The following is a 21,198-nucleotide window of genomic DNA, read 5'->3' on the forward strand; positions in this document are numbered from 1 at the left end:
CTTTCCTTGGCGGCCAAGTAGCAGGACCTTTCACGCCATTAGTCGTGTCGGCCGTCCATCAAAACCAAAGCGGCCGTCGATTGATCGAGATGGGAGACCGCCTCCCCAGCTCTTGTCCTGTGGAGATGCAATTGGTCTGTAAGGAAAAGGCGTTCGTTGGGAGTGGGCGCGCGCGAGGGCGTGTGTGTGTGAGAGAGAGAGAGTGCGTGAGCGAGCGCGTGAGGACGGGCATGCGCGTGCGCGGTTCCTCTCCTGCTCTTGTTTCCCCCCTCCCCTTCTCCTCCTCCTCATTCGCTGCTGTGTCGCGCAGGGAGAGAGGAGGGAAGGGCCCGAGGCTTTCGTCGCCGAGGCCCAGCTTTGCGCGGGGAGGGGCCAAACTGGCGCCTTCCCCGCGTCCCTCTGCCCTGTCCAGGCGTCGCCTCAGGGCTTGAGCCCGCGCCTGGCCCTTTTCCTCCTTCGCCCTGGCTGCCTCTTGAGGGGGAAATGGACACGGCCCGTCCCTGGGTGTGCGGGACCCCTCGCCTCCCCCCCGCCTCGTTTGCCTTTTCTCCCCCCCAGGCAGGGAAGGAAGACCTAGTGGTGAGGTGAGCAGAATATCCGCGACTTCGGGTTCATGTACGCAACTGGCATTTGGTTGGTGTGTGAATAAGGATTTCAGTCTGTTTTGCTCTTATGGCTCAGGGTGTATTTACACTGAGGAGTCAGTGCGCTTGGACACCACTTTTAACTGCTGAGGAATCTTGGGAATTGTAGTTTTACAAGGCCTTTAACCATCTCTGGGCCACCCTTCCACACAACTGAATAAAATTCCACATCATCTGCTTTGAACTGGAATATATGGCTGTGTGGACTCAGATATCCCAGTTCAAAGCAGGTATTGTGAGATTTTCTGCCTTGATATCCCGGGTTATATGGGTGTGTGGAAGGGCCCTTTGTCCAAGAGCACTGGTGATTCACTAAACTACAACTTCCAGAATTCCATTTCATAAAACCATGGCTATTAAAGTGGGGCCAAACTGTGTTAATTCTACAATGTAGATGTACCTTCTGGATGGATGGGGTGGAAGTTTTAGTAATATGCAGGTTGAGGGCCCAGAGCCATATAATTCAGAATATCAAGGCAGAAAAATCCCACAATATCTGCTTTGAACTGGGTTATCTGAGTCCACACTGTCATATATTCCAGTTCAAAACAGATAATGTGGGATTTTATTCAGCTGTGTGGAAGGGGCCAGAGTCTCCCTTATCGGAAATGCTTGGGAGCAGAAAGGCTTCAGGGTCCTCACCCCCCCCCCCCCCCAGATTTTTACATATTGGTATCTAATAAAGATAATAAGTATTATTTTTACTCAAGGTGGAGTACAGCATAGTTAAAATATATTGATGATGATGATAAGCTTTATTTATATTCTGCCCCGTCTCCACAAGGACTCTGAGCGGCTCACAACAGAATCAAGTAACACTGCAAACATAAGCAGAAACCAAAAAAGACAACAGTAGATCAGGCATGGGCTAACTTTGGCTGTACAGGTGTTTTGGACTTCAACTCCCACAATTCCTAACAGCCAGTAGTTTGCCCATGCCTGATGTTGATGCGCCCTGTGGGTGGATGGGGTGGAATATACAGGTTGAGTCTCCCTTATTGGGAATGCTTGGGAGCAAAAAGGCTTCAGGGTCCCGTCCCCCCCCCCCCAGATTTTTTACATATTGGTATGTAATGAGAATAATAAGTTTTATTTCTTACTCAAGGTGGAGTACAGCATAGTTAAAATATATTGATAACAATAATAATAAACTTTATTTATATACTGTCCCATCTCCACAAGGACTTGGAGCGACTCACAACAAAATCAAGTCACAATATATATAAGCAGAAACCAAAAAGACAAGACATAATATATAATCAATAATCATAAACAAAAAAATTTAAAAACGATATCATAATAAATAAATACACAGGTTAAAAATTGTATTGAGTTTAAAAACATATTGCAACATGGAGGCAAATCCAGTTAAAAACCAATAGGTATTGACAAGACTAAAAGACCATCATCATATAGTCAACCATGTAGTTTGACACCACTTTAACTGCCATGGCTCAATGCTAGTGAATCCTAGGAGTGGTTTGGTAAAGCACCAACAGTCTTTGGCAAAGAAAGCTAAAGCATTTGTTAAAACTGCAACTCCCAATATTCCATAGCATTGAGCCATGGCAGTTAAAGTGGTACCAAACTGCATTCATTCTTCAATGTAGATGCATCCTGATACATAAGTGTAAAACAAACTGAAATCATTCATACTAATAACATGCCAACTTAAAATCCATAGTTTTAAATTGACTAGGTATGCATAATGAAATTTCTTGGAAATGGGATTCAAGTCTAAACACAAAATGCATTTATGTATCATATATACCTTATACATACAGCCTGCAGGTAAGTTTATACTTAATATTTTAATAATGTTGTGCATGAAACTATGTTTATGCACATTGAACCATTCAATGTGTTATTATCTGAGCTACCCATTTTGGATTTTGGAATTCCATATAAGGGATTTTCAACTTGTATTTTGTTCTTTGTGTGCCTTTAAGCCATTTCCACCTATAGCAACTTAAGATGAACTTATCCCAGGGTTTGTTCAAAAGAGATTTGCTACACCTTCTTCTGAGGCTGAGAGAGTGTGCCTTGTTTAATGTTGCCTAGTGGGTTTCTATAGCCAAGTGCAAATTTGAACCCAGGTCTCCCAAAGTTCTAGTCCCACACTCAAACCATTATACCACACAAGCTCTAATATGCACACTATTCTCTTTTCAATATTTTTATATCTTACTCTTCTATCTTTTCCCCCAAATATGTGCAATTTTACTGCACTTTGAAAAATTCTTAATAACAATTATTTAAAACAGGAGGGTGCAGACATCCTTTTCAGTTCAATGCTGATGTTGAGGAGAAAAAGGTGACCCTCCCCCCCCTCAGAAATAAGAAAAGGAGTAAGATCGAATCTTTTGGAGGGAAGTTGTGGGGAGGGGTGACCTGAATATGTGTGTGAGGCAGGGAATAAGAGTAAGTGGTTGGGCATGGATTTAAGAGTGAAGGAATTCTGTTGTGGTTTGGCAGTGCTCTGTATAAGTTCTCTCCCTTTTCCCCTTTTTCCCTCCTATATCCTCGAAAGTAAAACAGTAGGACATAGGAAACAGTCAAAGATGGAGGAGTGTCTGGCCACCTGTCTAATGGTATTGGATAAAGGGGATGAAGAATAAAGGGGGTGGGGTGAGGATATCTTCCTTATCTTTTATTCTTGGGATTTGAGAGTAATTTAGTGCCTAGGACTTGAGAGTAATCATTGACACCTACGTAGACATCATGATCAAACAGCTTTGTGTTTGCAGTGGCATTTTGAAGATGGGATTGAGAATATTAAGTACCCCTTAATATTATAATTGTGTGACTGACTATTGTTCCTTGTTAGCTGTTTCATTCAAGAGGGTAAATCTGACCTGACTCGTGAAACTCACTGTGAAATGATTCAATTAAACTTATTTTCTTAACATGACTGGTACCTGGATGGGTTCTCTCAACTGAAATAGACACATTTAGTCAATTATTCAATGCTGGGCCATGTGTGTGTGTGTGTGTGTGTGTGTGTGTGTCTACACACATACACACATAGGCTAATGTCATTGATTCATTGCATCTTCTCTGGTCAAAACTAACAGAAATATTGCATGTAGATTTTGTTCTATGGGTTGAAATGTGTGTGGATTTTTTTCTGTGGACATTTCTTTTAAGGTTCCTTGATGGAAGATAAACTATTAATATAGAGTTCCGTGTGCTGTAGTGCTGGTTACTTTTTATGATTTACTATTTTAATGCTTGAAGAACTGTGTACTGACTTTTTAAATCTTTCTGAGGTTGTTTCTATAGTTCTTGTAAAGTTTATTTTAGTCAAATTAATATAATAGTAGTTTAAAAAACATACAACTCATTGTGAACATGCCTATGATAAATATTGTTTTATTGGACTTGAATTCCAGTCACACCTTGCTTGATTTGTAGATCTGTAAAGTAAAAAAGATTGACGTTTTACATCCTGAGATAAGGCCTTCTTAGGAAGACTTTTTGTACTAAATGCATCAGAAATACTCCCAGTGTTTGTTCTTGGCATGTAAGTGTGAACATCATATACAGTAGAGTCTCACTTATCCAAGCTTCACTTATCCAAGGTTCTGTATTATCCAAGGCAGTCTGCCTTTTAGTAGTCATTGTTTTTGTAGTATATGTTGCAATGTTTTGGTGCTAAATTCGTAAATACAGTAATTACTACATAACATTACTGGGTATTGAATGGCCTTTCTGTCAATTTATTGTAAAACATGATGTTTTTGTGCTTAATTTGTAAAATCATAATGTAATTTTATGTTTAATAGGCTTTTTTCTTAATCCCTCCTTATTATCCAAAATTTTTGCTTATCCAATGTTCTGCCGGCCCGTTTATCTTGGATAAGTGAGACTCTACTGTAATAGTGAATAATGTAAATGACAATTATGTCTGACTATTCTAATAAAGTTTTAAATGTACATATATTTTCTAATCCAGTATCTGTTTTGTCCTGCTTTCCCTTTAAATGTAGAATCACATATTAGAGAGTATCAAACTGTGACATTTAGTGTCATGTATTCATTTTCAAAGTAAGTACTCTGCTTGACAGATACACTAAATTGATAAACAGATGGGGCCTCATCCAATTCTTATGTTTTATTAAAGTATAATACCTTAAATACAACCCAACAGAGAGGCATTTGCATTAATGACAGAATGTGAAGAGGACAATGAACCATTATTTGTGGCATTTCAGTTCTTACATAGATTGCTGAATATATACACAAATAAACCATTTGCATTTTTGGTACTTTCAGCAAATAGATGAAAACACGGTTTCAGGAGGGAAGTAACTTTGTGTAGAGTAGTCAAGGTACCTGAGATAAAAGTGGGGAATAATAATAGTATTATTATTATTATTATTATTATTAATTTCTATCCTGCTTTTCTCCCGTGGGTGGGATTCAAAGCGGCATACAGCATATAAAATTCATACAAATACATTGAACAGCAATACATGATCAATTAAGATATCAAATAAAACAATTTTAAAAAACTTACAACAAACATCATATTAAAAATAACCATAACCTCTGGCCACTGAAGTTATTTATCAATTATTATAAAAACATATCAAACTGGCATTTGTCATTCGTCTGGGAAGGACTGGTTCCACAGAAAGGTTTTAATTTGTGAATGAAAGGCCATTAAGGAGGGGGCTGATCGTATCTCATTAGGGAGGGAGTTTCAGAGCTGCAGGGCCACCACTGAAAAGGCCCTCTCTCTCGTTCCCATCAAATGCGCCTGCAGTGGTTGTGGAACCGAGAGAAGGGCCTCTCCTGTGGATCTCTGGGGTCAAGTGGGTTGGTAGGAGATACGGTCCCTCAAGTAGGCTGGGCCCGAACCGTATAGGGCTTTGTAGGCTAAAGCCATCACCTTGAATTGTGCCCGGAAACAAACCGGAAGCCAGTGTAGCTGCTTCAGGAGCAGAGTAGTTCTTTCTCTGTATCCCACTCCCATGAGCAGTCTAGCAGCTGACCTTTGAACCAGCTGAAGTTTCCAAACGCTCTTCTGGGGCAGCCCCATGTAGAGCACGTTACAGTAATCTAGCCTGGATGTGACTAAGGTGTGTACTACCATGGCCAGATTGGGCTTCTCAAGGTATGGGCGCAGCTGGTGCACGAGTTTTAACTGTGCGAAGGCCCTCCCGGCCACTGCCGACACCTGGGCCTCCAAGGTCAGTGCTGGGTCCAGGAGGACCCCCAGACTGCGAACCTGTGCCTTCAGGGGGAGTGTGACTCCATCCAGCACAGGTTGCAACCCAATACCCTGATCAGCCCTACGGCTGACCAGGAGTACTTCCGTCTTGTCTGGATTCAATTTCAACCTGTGCAACCTCATCCAGTCCATCACAGCTGACAGGCACTGGTTCAAGGTCAGGATGGCATCCTTGGCATCAGGTGGAAAAGAGTAGTAGAGTAGTAGAGTAGTAGAGTTGGGCGTCTAGTAGTTGTAATAGTCTTTGTCAATCATGTACTTTCCATGTATATTGAATTACAAGTCTCATTACAAAGCAGAATATTCATGCTGTTGGGGGATGCTGGGAGTTGAAGGACAGCATTCTCAAGGTTACTAGTTCAAATCAGGCTGATACAGAGACTGACTTTAGGTTTCCGTGGTCTTTTTAAAAAGACTTGCTCATGGTTTCCTGGTGTGCAGAGTAAAATAAGCATATTTGGGTCTTTAATATGCATGAATTCTGGTTATGAAGTCTTGCTTAGGAACATAGAACTTGGACCCTTTACTGAACTCAGTACATCTAGTTGAGGTTTCTCTCTTTTATGAGTTTCTCTCTTTTATTTCTCAGAAGCCTACAAAAAGAGCGTGGTAATGATACTGTGATTGTTATGTATTTTATACTGTTGTATTTTATTGTATGTGTTGGGCTTGGCCCCATGTGAGCTGCCCTGAGTCCCTTCGGGGAGATGGGGCAGAATATAAAAATAAACTTATTATTATATTAATTGTTTGTTACCAGGAATCTCGCATTCAGAGTGAAACTGTTTTGTAAATGGAAGTCTCACATTTGGACTTACAATATCTAGTCTCCATGGATGCTTATACCAGTAAACATTCACCACTGTTCAAAAATTGTAATACTTGTAATTATAATAACTGAAGTTGTCCTTTCAACTGTATCTTTTTACAGATACTTGTATACTTGGTATATTATTGCAAAACTTCCTTAAGTTGTGTGACACATATGATTTTATTAAGAAACAGGTTTTATTCTAAGTATTAAATAGTGACAACTATATTCCAGTGGAAGTGGAGCATTTTTGTCCCAGTGCAGTGAATTTGCATTGGTGTATTAGTGCAGTGTTAATTCACTTTCTTTTTCCTTTAAAATCTATGCATGCTAGATGAGAAAGCATGCAGAATGAGTTTTTAAAGTTAAAAAACAATGAGGCACTTGCAGATGTTTCTAAATTTATTATCTTTAAAAAAAGAGCATTTTTGAGAAAAAAAACCAAAAGGTATATATATAGAAGTCCACCAGTAATGATCTCATAAATTCTCTTTGAATCCGTTCATAAAAATAACCATTCTCAATGATAAAATGTTGCAGCATTGCTCTGTTTTCAGTGAGAGAAATCCTGGTTGTAAGAAAGTCACAGCTGACTCAGAAGTCAGCAACCTTTGACTTCAGTGTAGCTAGATTTTTCTTTTCCTCTATAAATCTTTTGTGACACAGGGTAAAATTGCTTACCTGTGATTAAACAAAATAAACAAGTTACATTCCTTCTGCAAAAATGATTGTTGCACAGAACACTATTAGCCCCTTTCGTTGTGTCATATTTTAAAATAATATGTGGTTATACTTGTGAAGGCATCCTATCTGTTTTGAGCACCCAAGTTTGCTTTATTATAGATGTAAAATCAAGGAACAAAAATCTTTCAAACTACCTTTACTGATGATCTGTCAATATTTCAGTGTGGCTTTTTTATATGGGATCCTTAGTTTCTTCTTACGTGTTGTCTGTGAAATGCACACATATGGGTTTCCCCAGTGCGCCTGCGCAGAGTTCGGAACCTTCTGGAAGTTTAAAAGTGAAAGAAATTGGCGGGAGCCCCGCCCACTCTCCCCATGTAGTATATGTAGCCGTGGGCGGGGCTACGCCTCAGTTCTTCTTTCCGCGCGACAGCAGACAGTAGGAACCTTTTGTACTCCTCTCTTTTGGATTTGCAACGGTTTTTGACTCTGGACTGGCCTTGACTTGCTGCCCTCTCCTGCCCCACTTTCTGGACTGGACTTTGACCACGAATCAGGCAATGTCTACTTTATTCTTTAAAAAATGCAGCTCATGCGGAGCTAAGCTGCCTGACTCAGACAGGCACAACATGTGCCTTTTGTGCTTGGGGGAAGGGCACGTTCCCCAAACCTGCCCAATTTGCCAATCTTTCAACCCCCAAGCACGCAGAAACAGAGAGGCCCGCCTTAAGGCCGTCCTCTATGAGCAAGCCCTGGCGCCAGAAGAAACACGCGCCCAAAAACGGCCCTGCCCAGAGGCCTCCCCTCCTCCTCTCCTAACTGAGGCCTTAAGCTCCCTCCCAGCCAGGGAAGAGAGTGCTGCCGAGGATTACCTGGTGCCTGAAGCGCCACGCAAAAAAGCCAAATCCTCCAGGACCAGGGAGGCCAAACAGAAAGAGGGCTCAAAAAAGCAAAAAAAAGGGAGGCAACTCACTGGTGAAAAGCCCTTGAGTCCCCCGCTGCAAAACCGGGCTGGAGAAAACATGCCTCGGGACCGAGGCTCTCCGAACCCGCCCTCTCCACAGGAGACTCCTCCCCACTTGTCTCCAGTTAACTCTTTGCAGCCTCTCGCTGAAGCAAGCAGCGAAGCTGTCCCTGATGGCCAAACTGCAGAGCCCTTCCCCACGCAGGGACGGCCTTATCCTCCTCCCCGCTCAACCCCAGACAGGCAAAGCCTCCAGGAGGAGGGGCGAGGCCGCACCATGAGGGCTGCTCGGTACCGTGGGCGCTCCCCCTCCCTCGAATCCAGGGCCTCAGGCTCTAGGAGCCCATCCAGAGCATCCTCCTACTCCAGGTCTTTTTCCCCTGGCCGCAACCGCCCTTATTATGCTGATTTCTTTTATCCCTATCCCCCTCCACCCCCCTTCCCCTATGGGGCTCCTTGTTACTATGATTTTTACCCAAACCGAGGCCAACTTCCTCCTCCAGTGCCCAGGCAGCCTCCTTCTGCTTCAGCCTCCCGACCAGAGGCCACAATACAGGCACTGCCTCCCACTCAAGGACCTTCCACGTCCTCCCAGGCAGCTGAACCAAATCTGCCTGAGCAAGGAAGGGAGCTAGCTCACATCCAATCAACTCCCATCCCTGACACACTGCAAGACAGGGATCTAAATGCATCTGAAGGAGACACCCCTTCATTGGCACCCCCTCAAACTGAAATAGATCAAGACCCTCAACAGGCAGAGGATTTTAGAAACTTTTCAGCTCTCCTCATTAGACTCTCAAAAGCCCTTAACCTACCCACCCCCAAACCAGCTAATGTTGTGGAAGATCCCTGTTTTTCCTCCTCAGAACAACAAACCCCAATATCCACAGCCCTCCCAACCCTTCCATACTTACTACAAGTTATCAAAACTGTGGGGATAGCCCCATCATTAGTACCAGCTACTCCAAAACGAGCTGAAAACCTTTATAGGGTTGATCTCTCTACAGCCTCTTGGCTTGCAAAAATGCCTAAGGCCAATTCAGTTGTTACAGACGCCCAACCTAAACCAACTCAAAGGGCACAGCTTACACCCTCAGACAGAGAGGGCAAGAAACTTGATGTAATGGCCAAAAAGTTCTATACCTCAGCCTGCCTCTTCGCCCGTATGGCTCACTATGGAGTATACATGAGTGTATACCAAAAATTTCTCTGGACTAAAATGGAATCCTTCCTCGATTCTCTTTCCCCTCATCAACAAACCCTTGCCAAAGCTTTTCAACAAGAAGCATTATCTCTCACGGCCTTTCAAAAGGACCTAGCAAAGAATACTGCCGACGCATCGGGAAAACTCCTTGCAAATGCAGTGGCCCTACGAAGACATGCATGGCTCCGAGCCGCCATCTTGTCTCCCTCCGCTCGCTCCCTTATTGAAGACTTACCAATGGATGAAGCGGGACTTTTCAACCCGGAAACAGACTCCCAACTCGAACATTCTCATAAAATGAAACAAACCATCACTAAGTATGGACAACATCAATACCAACCCTACCCCTCCCAGCATCGACGATGGCCTTATCAACCACAATACTACCGGGGCCGCTACAGTCCCCTGCCCTTTCGAGGAAGACAACGGCAGCAGCCTGCCTCAACAGGCAACCGCAGACCACCCCTCCCCACGAAGGGTCAGTACCGCGGAACAAAACCGGCAGACAATAGGAGACGGCGCTTTTAGCCCCTCTCCCCCTACTACCACTCACTCCTCCCCAGTTCAAACTATGTTTCCCCCCCCCCTTACCACCCACACTTACCTTGATAGACTCTCCCCATACCTTGAACGGTGGCAACAGATCACATCAGATGCCTGGGTGCTAAACATTATACAGAGTGGCTATGCTATAGAATTCCTTTCCCTGCCACCCGTGGGACACATCTGTGCCACTTCCCCTTCAGACCCCCTCCTTGAGGAAATAAGTTCCTTACTTGACAAAGGGGCAATTTCCCCCATCCCTCCTCACCACGTTTCTTCCTGTTATTTTTCCCGTTACTTCTTAGTAACCAAATGCGGTGGCGGTCTTCGCCCCATCCTAGATTTACGTGGTATTAATCTGTACATCAAACCACGTAAATTCCGCATGGTGACACTCCCCACCATCCTTCCCCTTATCAGGAAGGGATCCTGGCTTGCGTCTATTGATTTGAGGGATGCTTATTTCCATATTTCCATTATGGAAGATCACCGTAGATTTCTCAGCTTTGCAATAGGAGACTCCTGTTACTCATTTAACGTCCTACCCTTTGGCCTTTCCACAGCCCCAAGGGTCTTTACCAAATGCATGTCAGTAGTGGCAGCCCATTTACGCCGACACCACATAACGATTTTTCCGTATCTGGATGATTGGCTTTTATCAGCGGAATCCCGCGATCAATTGCAATCTGATATTCATTTCACTTTATCTTTTTTGCAGACCTTAGGTCTCGTTGTCAACAGAGAAAAATCCCACCTCTCCCCTACCCAGCGTATCACCTTCATTGGCGCCCTTATAGACACGCAGTCCCAAAAGGCCTTCCTACCAGAGGAAAGATTCAGAAACTTAAGAACTATGTTCTCCGAATTGCGCCACTATGGACGAGCGTCCGCCTGGACAATCCAATCCACCTTAGGCCACATGGCCTCAACTACAGTGGTTACACCATACGCTCGCCTCCGCTTCCGAACCTTACAAAACTGGTTCGTCCGGAAATTCGACCCAATCCGAGATCACCAAAACATTGTCCTATCACTTCCTCAGGACGTCCTCAACTCCCTCTCATGGTGGACAAAGAGGTCCAATGTGTGCTCGGGACTTCCGTTTGTTTCTCCTTGCCCCTCAGTCTCATTGACAACAGATGCATCAACACTAGGTTGGGGCGCACACTTACAGAACCTAACAGCCCACGGCCGTTGGTCAACACAAGAGCAAAAGCTCCACATCAACGCCTTGGAGCTCCTAGCCGTGGAAAAGGCCCTGAAATCCTTTGCCCGCCTTACCAAAAACCAGGTCATCCAACTTGTCACGGACAACACAACAGTGAAAGCCTACATAAACAAACAGGGAGGGACCCGCTCACTCACTCTCCTCTCCATCGCATCACAAATCTGGGAATGGTGCATTCGCAGAAATATTTTTCTCATAGCGATTCACCTGCCGGGAGAGGACAACGTCCTAGCGGACTCCCTGAGCAGAACTCCCCTCAGCAACCACGAATGGAAACTCCACTGCAGGGAGTTTCGCTTCATCACGAGACGTTGGGGAGTTCCTCAGGTGGATCTCTTCGCCTCCCCGGCGAACAAACAGTGTCCTCAGTTTTGCGCTCGGATACGTCCTCACGCATCCCCAGGCTGCTTAGGAGACGCCTTCCTCTTCACGTGGGTACCAGAACTGCTATACGCATTTCCACCACTCCCACTCCTGACCAAAGTGGTGGCCAAAATCGTATCAGACAATGCAAATTGTATTCTCATAGCCCCTTGGTGGCCCCGACAGGCCTGGTTCACACCCCTCCTGAAGGCATCGAAAGGCGACTACGTCCGCCTGAGGAACAGCCCCGATCTTCTCACAGTCCAAGATGGTCTTGTGAGACACCCAGACGTAACATCTCTACAGTTGACAGCGTGGAGGATCAGACCACGGCCCACCTCTCCGACGCCGTCCGTAGAATAATCTTTGCAGCCCAAAAGACATCAACAAAGCGATCTTATACATATAAGTGGTCTCGATTTAAAGAATTTGCCTCCACCTGTGAAGTAGACCCCTTTACAGCCCCTACTTCAGTAGTACTCGACTTTCTAGTCCACCTATCCTCTAAACATATGTCTCTATCATCAGTCAAGTGCTATACAGCCGCTCTGTCTTGGTTCAGAAGGAAAGCAGGACAGCCCTCACTGTTTCACGATCCACTCCTACGCCTATTCCTTAAAGGCTACAAAAATACTTACCCACCTAGCTCCTTACCTCCTCCATCATGGAGCCTGGAACTGGTCCTTTCTCAGATGTCAAAACCCCCATTTGAACCAATGGCCTCTAGCGATCTCTCCCACCTGTCTTGGAAGACGGCATTCCTCGTCGCGATCACATCCGCTAGACGAGCAAGTGAAATTGCAGCCCTACGGGCTGACGCCCCGTACATCCGTTTTTCTGACGACAATGTGACCCTTCGGACGGACATAGCATTCCTACCGAAGATAGTTTCACACTTTCATATGTGCCAGGACATTGTTCTACCCGCCTTCTTCCCTAACCCATCATCTCCCCTGGAGACGACTCTTCACTCTCTGGACGTCAAAAGAGCACTACTGTTCTACATTCATAGAACTGCCCCCCACAGAAAATCTCCAAGACTCTTCCTCAAATATAGGAAAGATGCCTTGGGCCTTCCAGTCACTTCTCAACGTCTGGCCTCCTGGATCACCTCGGCGATCCGCCTGGCTTACCAACTAGCGGGCAAAGAACCACCATCGCATGTAGCTGCACACTCCACCAGGTCACTGTCAGCCTCCCAAGCCTTCCTCCGGGGTGTATCCCTGCAAGATATCTGCAAGGCAGCTACCTGGTCATCTCCATCGACGTTTGTGTCACACTACAAGCTGGACATCCAGGCGAAGAAGGATGCCGCGTTCGGCAGGGCAGTGTTATTCTCCTGTGTGGCATGACCCACCTCCAAGGTTAGTAGCTTGCTATTCACCCATATGTGTGCATTTCACAGACAACACGTAAGAAGAAGTATAGGTTGCTTACCTGTAACTGTATTTCTTCGAGTGTTGATCTGTGAAATTCACACAGCCCGCCCATCCTCCCCGCTGAGGTCATGCCTCGGTCTCTCAGCTGCTGTCTGCGGCGGAGAACTGAGGCGTAGCCCCGCCCACGGCTACATATACTACATGGGGAGAGTGGGCGGGGCTCCCGCCAATTTCTTTCACTTTTAAACTTCCAGAAGGTTCCGAACTCTGCGCAGGCGCACTGGGGAAACCCATATGTGTGAATTTCACAGATCAACACTCGAAGAAATACGGTTACAGGTAAGCAACCTATACTTCTCATACAGTGAACTGAAAAATAAAGTTGAAAATGACTCTTCTGTTAATTATGAGTAACAAACACTGACTGGATTTTTATCCATAGAGGAAGATATGCTTCTGATCTTGTTTTTTCTCTTTGTTTTTGTCTTGACCTTAAAATTGATTGTATTGTTGCTTAATGGTTTTATTTCATTTTTAGAATTTACTCCTAAAGGAGAGTTCAGTGAAGTGGAGTACCGTAGACAGGTCATAATTGTTCTTGGTACTTAATGTTAGTGCCCTGTATAGCTCTATGCATTACCTGAAGTGTTTCAAGGTTAAATAAGAGATGGCCTGCTAATCTGTTCAGGATGTAATAAGAAGATATGAGATTGTAGCAGCCATGTGAAAAGAGAAAATGAGTTTAATCTGTCATTTGGCCAGTTAAATATTCCATGATTTTTAAATTGTTCCTCTGTAAATGACACACACTTCCTGGACGATATCACCACCTAATATTCATTCAGGTATCAGTAACACATGTATACACACTTGCTGTTTGAAAACAGGTACTTCCTGTTCTGTAACTCCCTTTAGAGAGTTTTTGCAATGCCTCCAATAAGGCCACATTGTCTAGCTCCTCCTGCTAGCAATGTGCTGAAATTATAGTCATATTGGAACAGAAATAAAAGGTTACAAAAGAAGCAAAAATACAACAATTTTAAAAATTAGATCCCTGTGTGGTCTGTCCTTTAGAGATCTTCAGATGCTTTATGTGAAGCTCTTGTATTCCATATTTTCAGTTGCAGCCTCTGATCTAACCTTCCTTGTGAGAGAGATTAGAACAGAGACTAGCTTTCCCAAAGTTACACAGTGAGTTTCATGTCTGAGAGGGGAATTGATTACAACTTTCCAAGTGAGGGCCATCATCCTCTCTAGTAAACGGAAAGATATATCAGTAGGGAAAAAAACTTTTGGGGTCTTTTAAAATCAACATTTAAGCAAAGTTATGCAACTTAAATAAGAATCTTTCTCTTAAATTTCTTTGTATTTTGAAAGTTCTGCCAGGCCTGGTGAAATTTTTATTAAGCTTTTAAATATAGAAATTATTAATTAGAGTTAGAATAGGACAAAGAAAATAAAGACTTAACTGCACATTACATTCTGATCGTTTCTTCTGCTAAAGTGAAGTAGAGGGTAACAGTGGGTTGTATGTGTGATTAGGACAGTACTGAATGGCAGATAATTGGACATCAGGCCCCCTTTTTGGACATTTTTGTATGCTGTGCTTGGCCTCTTTAAACTGAAGGCAAAAAATGGGATGAACAGAATAAGAGATAAGTAAGTGAGGAAAAAAGGAAATGTAGTGAAGAGAAACGATACAGAAAACAAACGATTCAGGAGTTTATAAAGAGAAAGTGATTTTGAAGAGTTTGTTTGCTATGTAAATCCTACCTTTTCCTTTTAATTGATTTATTTTGGGGAGCAAATCAATTTTTTTCTAGGCCACAATTTTTTTTTTGGTAAAGTATATGCTGCCTTTACATAACAAATTTAGAGATGAATGAATCATTTGAGGTTTGAAACCTATTTCTGCTTTTGTATTCTGTCTGATTCAGCATCCCATTTTCTACTGTAGCAATCCAGATCTAGGAAGTCTGCAAGCATTCCATTAAATTGGCATGTTTGCCCTAGTTGCTTGTGGCATGCTATCTCTAAACATGAAGTCATTTAGATATATTGTGGTAGATAAGAGGGACTTCCATAGACAGATGGTAGTATGGCATAGCAGGTAGGAAAACTATAGCTGGGGAATGAGCAAAGGAATCCTGGATGTAGCTTGAGAGAGCCTTTTGTTTTTGAAGACACCAGGTGCTCCTAATAACATACTCAATAATCTAATTTGCCATGTTAGTCTTCGGGCCCTTCCACACAGCCACATAACCCAGAATGTCAAGGCAGAAAATCCCACAATATCTGTTTTGAACTGGGTAATATGAGTTCACACTGACATATATTCCAGTTCAAAGCAGAACATATGGGATTTTATTCACCTGTGTGGAAGGGGCCTTAGGGCCCTTTCACACAGTCATACAACCCAGAATATCAAGGCAGATAATCCACAATATCTGCTTTGAACTGGGTTATCTGAGTCCACACTGCCATATAATCCAGTTCAATGTGAATTTTATACAGCTGTGTGGAAGGGGCCTTAGTTTACTAAGGAGAAGCAAAATTCTGATTTTCTTAGAGAGTCTTACCCAGGAGACCGAAGCTAGACCCACTTTGGTGGACAATACATAATTTTAATTCTGGTTATAGCAGACAAACCCTATTTGTTCTTGTCTGTAATGCTAAAAGAATGAATTATATTTCTAAATAAGTTCAGGGTTTTAAAATACTAGTCTGTCTGGTGTGAAGTACAATCTAAAACACCTTGGGTTCAGTGAGGACATTAGTGCTTTGTCAGTTACTTTGCAAATTTGCTTTCAGAATTGCCTATGCCAGAAATTAAATTAATTGTTTGCTTCATGACAATCTTTTACAATGTGAATGAATTCCCATTTCACCAGTTCATAGAATAGCCAGCTGATATGTTGTGTCTGAATCAGCATAGTTTTGAGTAAAGCAGATTATTGCTTGGGACTATTGCCTTCATTTATAGGTAATTAGAAACAAGATAGCTCAAGCTGGAACAAGAAATTTCCTTTTCAGAACAAAGTTCACTGACTGGTAATACATCTGAAATACCAATAAAAGAGTAAGATGGAAAAGATGCTGATAGCTAATACCATCAGATCATTGTAAAAGTGCTAATTTATGGGTAGATATTTTCCATTGTTTTAAATAAAAGAAATTGGAATAATAAATGATTTGCCAAGTTGCTAAATTTAGTAGATGTCTGTATGGTTCTTTCAGTCTTTTGTCTATCATGTATGTGGGAAAGTCTGCAATTTACTGATACTAGTGAAAAATCTTAACAAGGACTATTTAATCTATCAAGTTGGGGATATATTTTAAGAATTAACAGATTGCTTAAATACCAGTCTTGTGGGCACAGAGAGATACCTGTGAAAGCTGTAATACACATTGCTGCATGTCTTTTATGTGTCTTACCTTCTGACAAAAACAACTTTTATAGAACAATCTGTTGCAAAACAGACTTTTAACTAAGGATTTAGGTGGTGTACTGGGAAGATATTGTGGAGGATTGCTATCTCACTTGCTCTCATGGCCTTTAAAGAATATGTGACTATTTACTTGCTAAGCAGGAAGCATTTTGAATAAATGACTGTTCTTATTCTTAGGGAGGTATAAGGAATACTTCATTTTCTAAAAATATTATCTTCTCTATTCAACTGAATGTGTTCAAACTTGTCTGTATTGTGATAAAAACAAATACTTTTATAAGTACCCCTGAAAATCTCTGGACTTACTTGGACCACCCTGTTTGTGAATGCTGGGGTGTCACCTCAAAACAGTCATTCATTGTTCCTCGAATTCTCTAGGAGTAGCTGGTTGACTTTAATTTCCCCAGCCCTCCTTACCACCTGAGAAACTTGAAAGTTACAAAATGACTTTTAGCAATTTTCAGCTGAAGAAATTACAGTGTTCCCTCACTACTTCACGGTTCACTTTTCGCTAATCTGCTACAGCTTTCCACTTTGATTTAGCTTGAAATACGACAGTTCCCAAGTTACAAACAAGTTAGGTTCTATAGGTTTGTTCTTAAGTTGAATTTGTATGTAAGTCAGAACAGGTACATTAGCTTTGGATAGGATTGGGAAGGGTTAACACTCCCATGGTGTTTATTTTACTGTCTGTGCCCGTGTTCAGAAGATTTCACCTTGCTTTCTGTCCCTGTGATAATTGGATTTTGAAAAAAATGGCCTGTTGTGGAAACAAGGATTGGTGATAAAGCTTCAGTGAAGTCACTTTTTCCCATGACAATTCTCCCAGGAATGAATTTCCCTTTCTAGGGGTAGACTTCTTTCACTTTCTGTTGTCTCACCCCTGTTCTTAAATATGAGTTGTTTGTAAGTCAGACGTTTATAATTCAGGGACTCCTTGTATAGAAATAAACGTATAGTTTAAGCAGAGTTTTGAATGGCTGTTGGAGTGTAGGCTGTGCTATTTATTTCATTTTAAAGTATCTCTACTTTACATAGAAGGTACAGTAGGGTCTCACTTATCCAACCTTCGCTTATCCAACATTCTGTATTATCCAACGCAGTCTGCCTTTTAGTAGTCCATATTTTTGTAGTCAATGTTTTCAATATATTGTGATGTTTTTGTGCTAAATTCGTAAATACAATAATTACATAATGTTACTGTGTATTTAATTGCTTTTTTCTATTTGTTATAATACATGATGTTTTTGGTGCTTAATTTGTAAAATCATAATGTAATTTGATGTTTAATAGGCTTTTCCTTGAGCCCTCCTTATTATCCAACATTTTCTGCTGGCCCCTTTATGTTGGATAAGTGAGACTACTGTATTAGAAATGAATTTGTTTGCCATAATGTTTCCTATCAGGGTTTCTTATATTTTTAAAGTAATAGAATTTCAACATTTGTTTTGAGGTTCGAATCATGTGGCTTTTCATGTGATGTTGGACTGTAGCTCCTAGTATTGACTATGCTGGCCAGAAGAACTGGGACATGCAGTGCAGCAATGTGTGGAGGATTTCATGATTGTTAGCCTGATTTGTAGTAAGAAGCACGCTCCGCTTCAAAGGCTCAGAGAAGTTTTTGAGATCATCAGTTTTTTCCTAGCTCAGCATATACTTGTGTCTCCATCTATATGCTCTAAACCATCAACCTGCTCAAATGGTATTCTGTAGACTGGTGCCAGTCCATGAGCCATTGACTACTGGGCTGTGGAAAGTGTCCAGAATAGAATCATGCAGCAGTAGCAAGTCAGTACAAATATAGTGCTGGTCCCTGGCACATTGAAGGGGAAAACCCTTGCTATATCTCATGGACTGGTCCATGAGGTCACGAAGAGTCAGAAACGACTATGCGACTGAGCAGCAGCAGCATTTCTCTATATTTCTTGTAAGCCGCTCCGAGCCCTAGGGGAGTGGTGGCATATAAGTTTGAAAAATCAATCAATCAATCAATCAATATTTGATGGCTTAACAAACACTGTTCTAAGCCATAGAGAAAAAATACCATCTATGCTAATTTGGTTTTATAGACACAACTATTTACTAAACTTTTTGCCTTCAAATAAGAACATTTGCAACTTTGAGCTCTATGAGAAAAAGGATACCCTAACTTTTTTGAGCTCCAAGATCTCTGCTGCTCTGTAATTGGTTAAGCGAACAAACCCAAAGGGTGTTCACCAATGCTTCCTCTTTATCCTGGAAAGAAGTGACAAGTGGAATGCTGCAGGGCTCCATCCTGGGCCCGGTTCTGTTCTCAACGTCTTTATTAATGACTTAGATGAAGGGTTAGAAGGCATGATCTTCAAGTTTACAGATGACACCGAATTGGGAAGCATAGCCAATACTCCAGAAGACAGGAGTAGAATTCAAAACGATTTTAGTAGATTAGAGAGATGGGCCAAAACTAACAAAATGAAGTTCAACAGGGACAAATGCAAGATACTCCACTTAGGCAGAAAAAAATGAAATGCACAGATACAGAATGGGGGATGCCTGGCTCAATAGTAGTACGTATGAAAAAGAACTTGGAGTCCTCATGGACAACAAGTTAAACATGAGCCAACAATGTCATGCAGTGTCTAGATCCAGGGAAGTCATGCTACCCCTCTATTCTGCCTTGGTCAGACCACACTTGGAATACTGTGTCTTATTCTGGGCACTGCAATTTAAGGGAGATGTTCACAGGCTGGAAGGTGTCCAGAGGAAGGGTCTGGAGAACAAGCCCTATGAAGAGTGGTTTAAAGAACTGGGCAGGTTTAGCCTGCAGATGAGAAGGCTGAGAGGAGACATGATAGCCATGTATATATATGTGAGGGAAAGTCATAGGGAGGAGGGAGCAAGCTTGTTTTCTCCTGCCCTGGAGACTAGGATGCGGAACAACGACTTCAAACTGCAGGAAAGGAGATTCTACCTGAACATTAGGAAGAACTTCCTAACTGTGAGAGCTGTTCAGCAGTGGAACTCTCTGCCCCAGAGTGTGGTGGAGGCTCCTCCTTTGGAGGCTTTTCAGCAGAGGCTGGATGGTCATCTGTGGGGGGTGCTTTGAATGCAATTTTCCTTCTTCTTGGCAGGTGGTTGGGCTGGATGGCCCATGAGGTCTCTTCTGACTCTATGATTCTATGCTCAACATAATGATCCCTGAACTGATGCAAGCCCCTGAGCTGCTGGTCCCTGACAAGTTTTTTTTTTTTGGGGGGGGGGGGAGCAGTTGTACTCAGTGAGTGCAACTATAGTACTGGTCTTTAGTAAAGATAAAGGTTTCCCCTGACGTTAAGTCTAGTCGTGACCGACTCTGGGGGTTGGTGCTCATCTCTATTTCTAAGCCGAAGAGCTGGCGTTGTCCATAGACACCTCCAAGGTCATGTGGCCAGCATGACTGCATGGAGCCCCGTTACCTTCCCGCTGGAGCGGTACCTATTGATCTACTCATTTGCATGTTTTCAAACTGCTAGGTTGGCAGGAGCTGGGGCTAACAGCGGGCACTCATTCTGCTTCCGGGATTTGAACCTGGTACCTTTTGGTCCACAAGTTCAGCAGCTCAGCACTTTAACACTGTGCCACCAGGGGCCCCGCAACCACCAGGGTCTTTAGCAAATTGGAAAAAAAATTGCTAGCCTCCCATATCAGATAACCTGAGGAGCATTGTCTTAGACCAGTATTTTCAAAATCCTGATACTCTCCCCTGCCGTGTACATTCTGATTTTAATGTTTAAAATGTGTATGTCACAATATATATTTATGTACTGTATATGAGGCTTCTAGGACCATAAGAAATTCAGAATATTCATTGTTAATAACCCATTCTTGAATCCCCCCAATAAAATCAAATTGCCCCTCTGTGGGATATATGCCTCATATTGGGAACCAGTTCTTATTAAATGCTGATTGTGTAAAATAACTACTACTGTATAACCTTTTTTCTCCCACTACTCCCCCATGTTACGATTTTTGGGGGGAGGGGGTTGTAGTGAGAGTGATGAGACAAAAGAAAATAGTTCAACTATTTATGCTTTGTTTTTAGTATCCAACCAGAGAGAAGAAAAACGAATTGAACACCTAGGATGTGAGAGATCCACTCCTTTCCAAAGGAGCCATACTGTTTGCAAGATGGATCGAAGTAAGCGAAATTCAATTGCAGGATTTCCACCACGCTTGGAGCGTCTTGAAGACTTTGATGGTGGCGGAAGTGATGGGACTGTGTCCCAGATGGGCAGAGTCTGGACTTCTTCATACAAGGCCTTGATAAGTGCCTTTTCAAGACTTACACGGCTTGATGACTTTTCTTGTGAGAAAATAGGATCTGGTTTCTTCTCTGAGGTATTCAAGGTGGGTTGATAATTTTTAGAGTTGTTCCTTATTTTTCATTGAATGATTATATTGATATATAATTGAATGATCTCTTGCTGGTTGTATAGAGCTTTTGCTGTGCTCTGCCTAAGATCACTCCATGAGAGGGATTTAAAAAGCTTTGAACTATTTATTTGTCACCTGAAAAACTGTTCTTGGAAAATCAAGGGCATAATAAAAAGAAATGGTTGAGTAATTTATCTCTTACCTTCTAAGGAGGCTGCTGTTTTAGCAAAGTGTCCTATGTTTTTTATTTGTCCCCAATGTACTTTCAGAGAGAATATTGAAGAATAGCAAAGGAAGAGTT

At 42.6% G+C, this 21,198-nt stretch overlaps 1 protein-coding gene across 1 annotated transcript in view; it reads left to right on the plus strand.

Annotated features, from left to right (window-relative positions):
- Positions 1–218: 218 nt before the first annotated feature.
- Positions 219–21,198, plus strand: part of tesk2 (testis associated actin remodelling kinase 2) — a 78,466-nt gene continuing 57,486 nt past the window's right edge. Inside the window, exons 1-2 of the mRNA XM_003220261.4 lie at positions 219–584; positions 20,566–20,870. Coding sequence (XP_003220309.1) covers positions 20,652–20,870 — 219 coding nt within the window. The 5' untranslated portion in view covers positions 219–584; positions 20,566–20,651. The remainder of the gene's footprint in view (positions 585–20,565; positions 20,871–21,198) is intronic.

Source organism: Anolis carolinensis, chromosome 4, assembly GCF_035594765.1.
Source record: "Anolis carolinensis isolate JA03-04 chromosome 4, rAnoCar3.1.pri, whole genome shotgun sequence".
In the NCBI taxonomy this organism is placed as follows: Eukaryota; Metazoa; Chordata; class Lepidosauria; order Squamata; family Dactyloidae; genus Anolis; species Anolis carolinensis.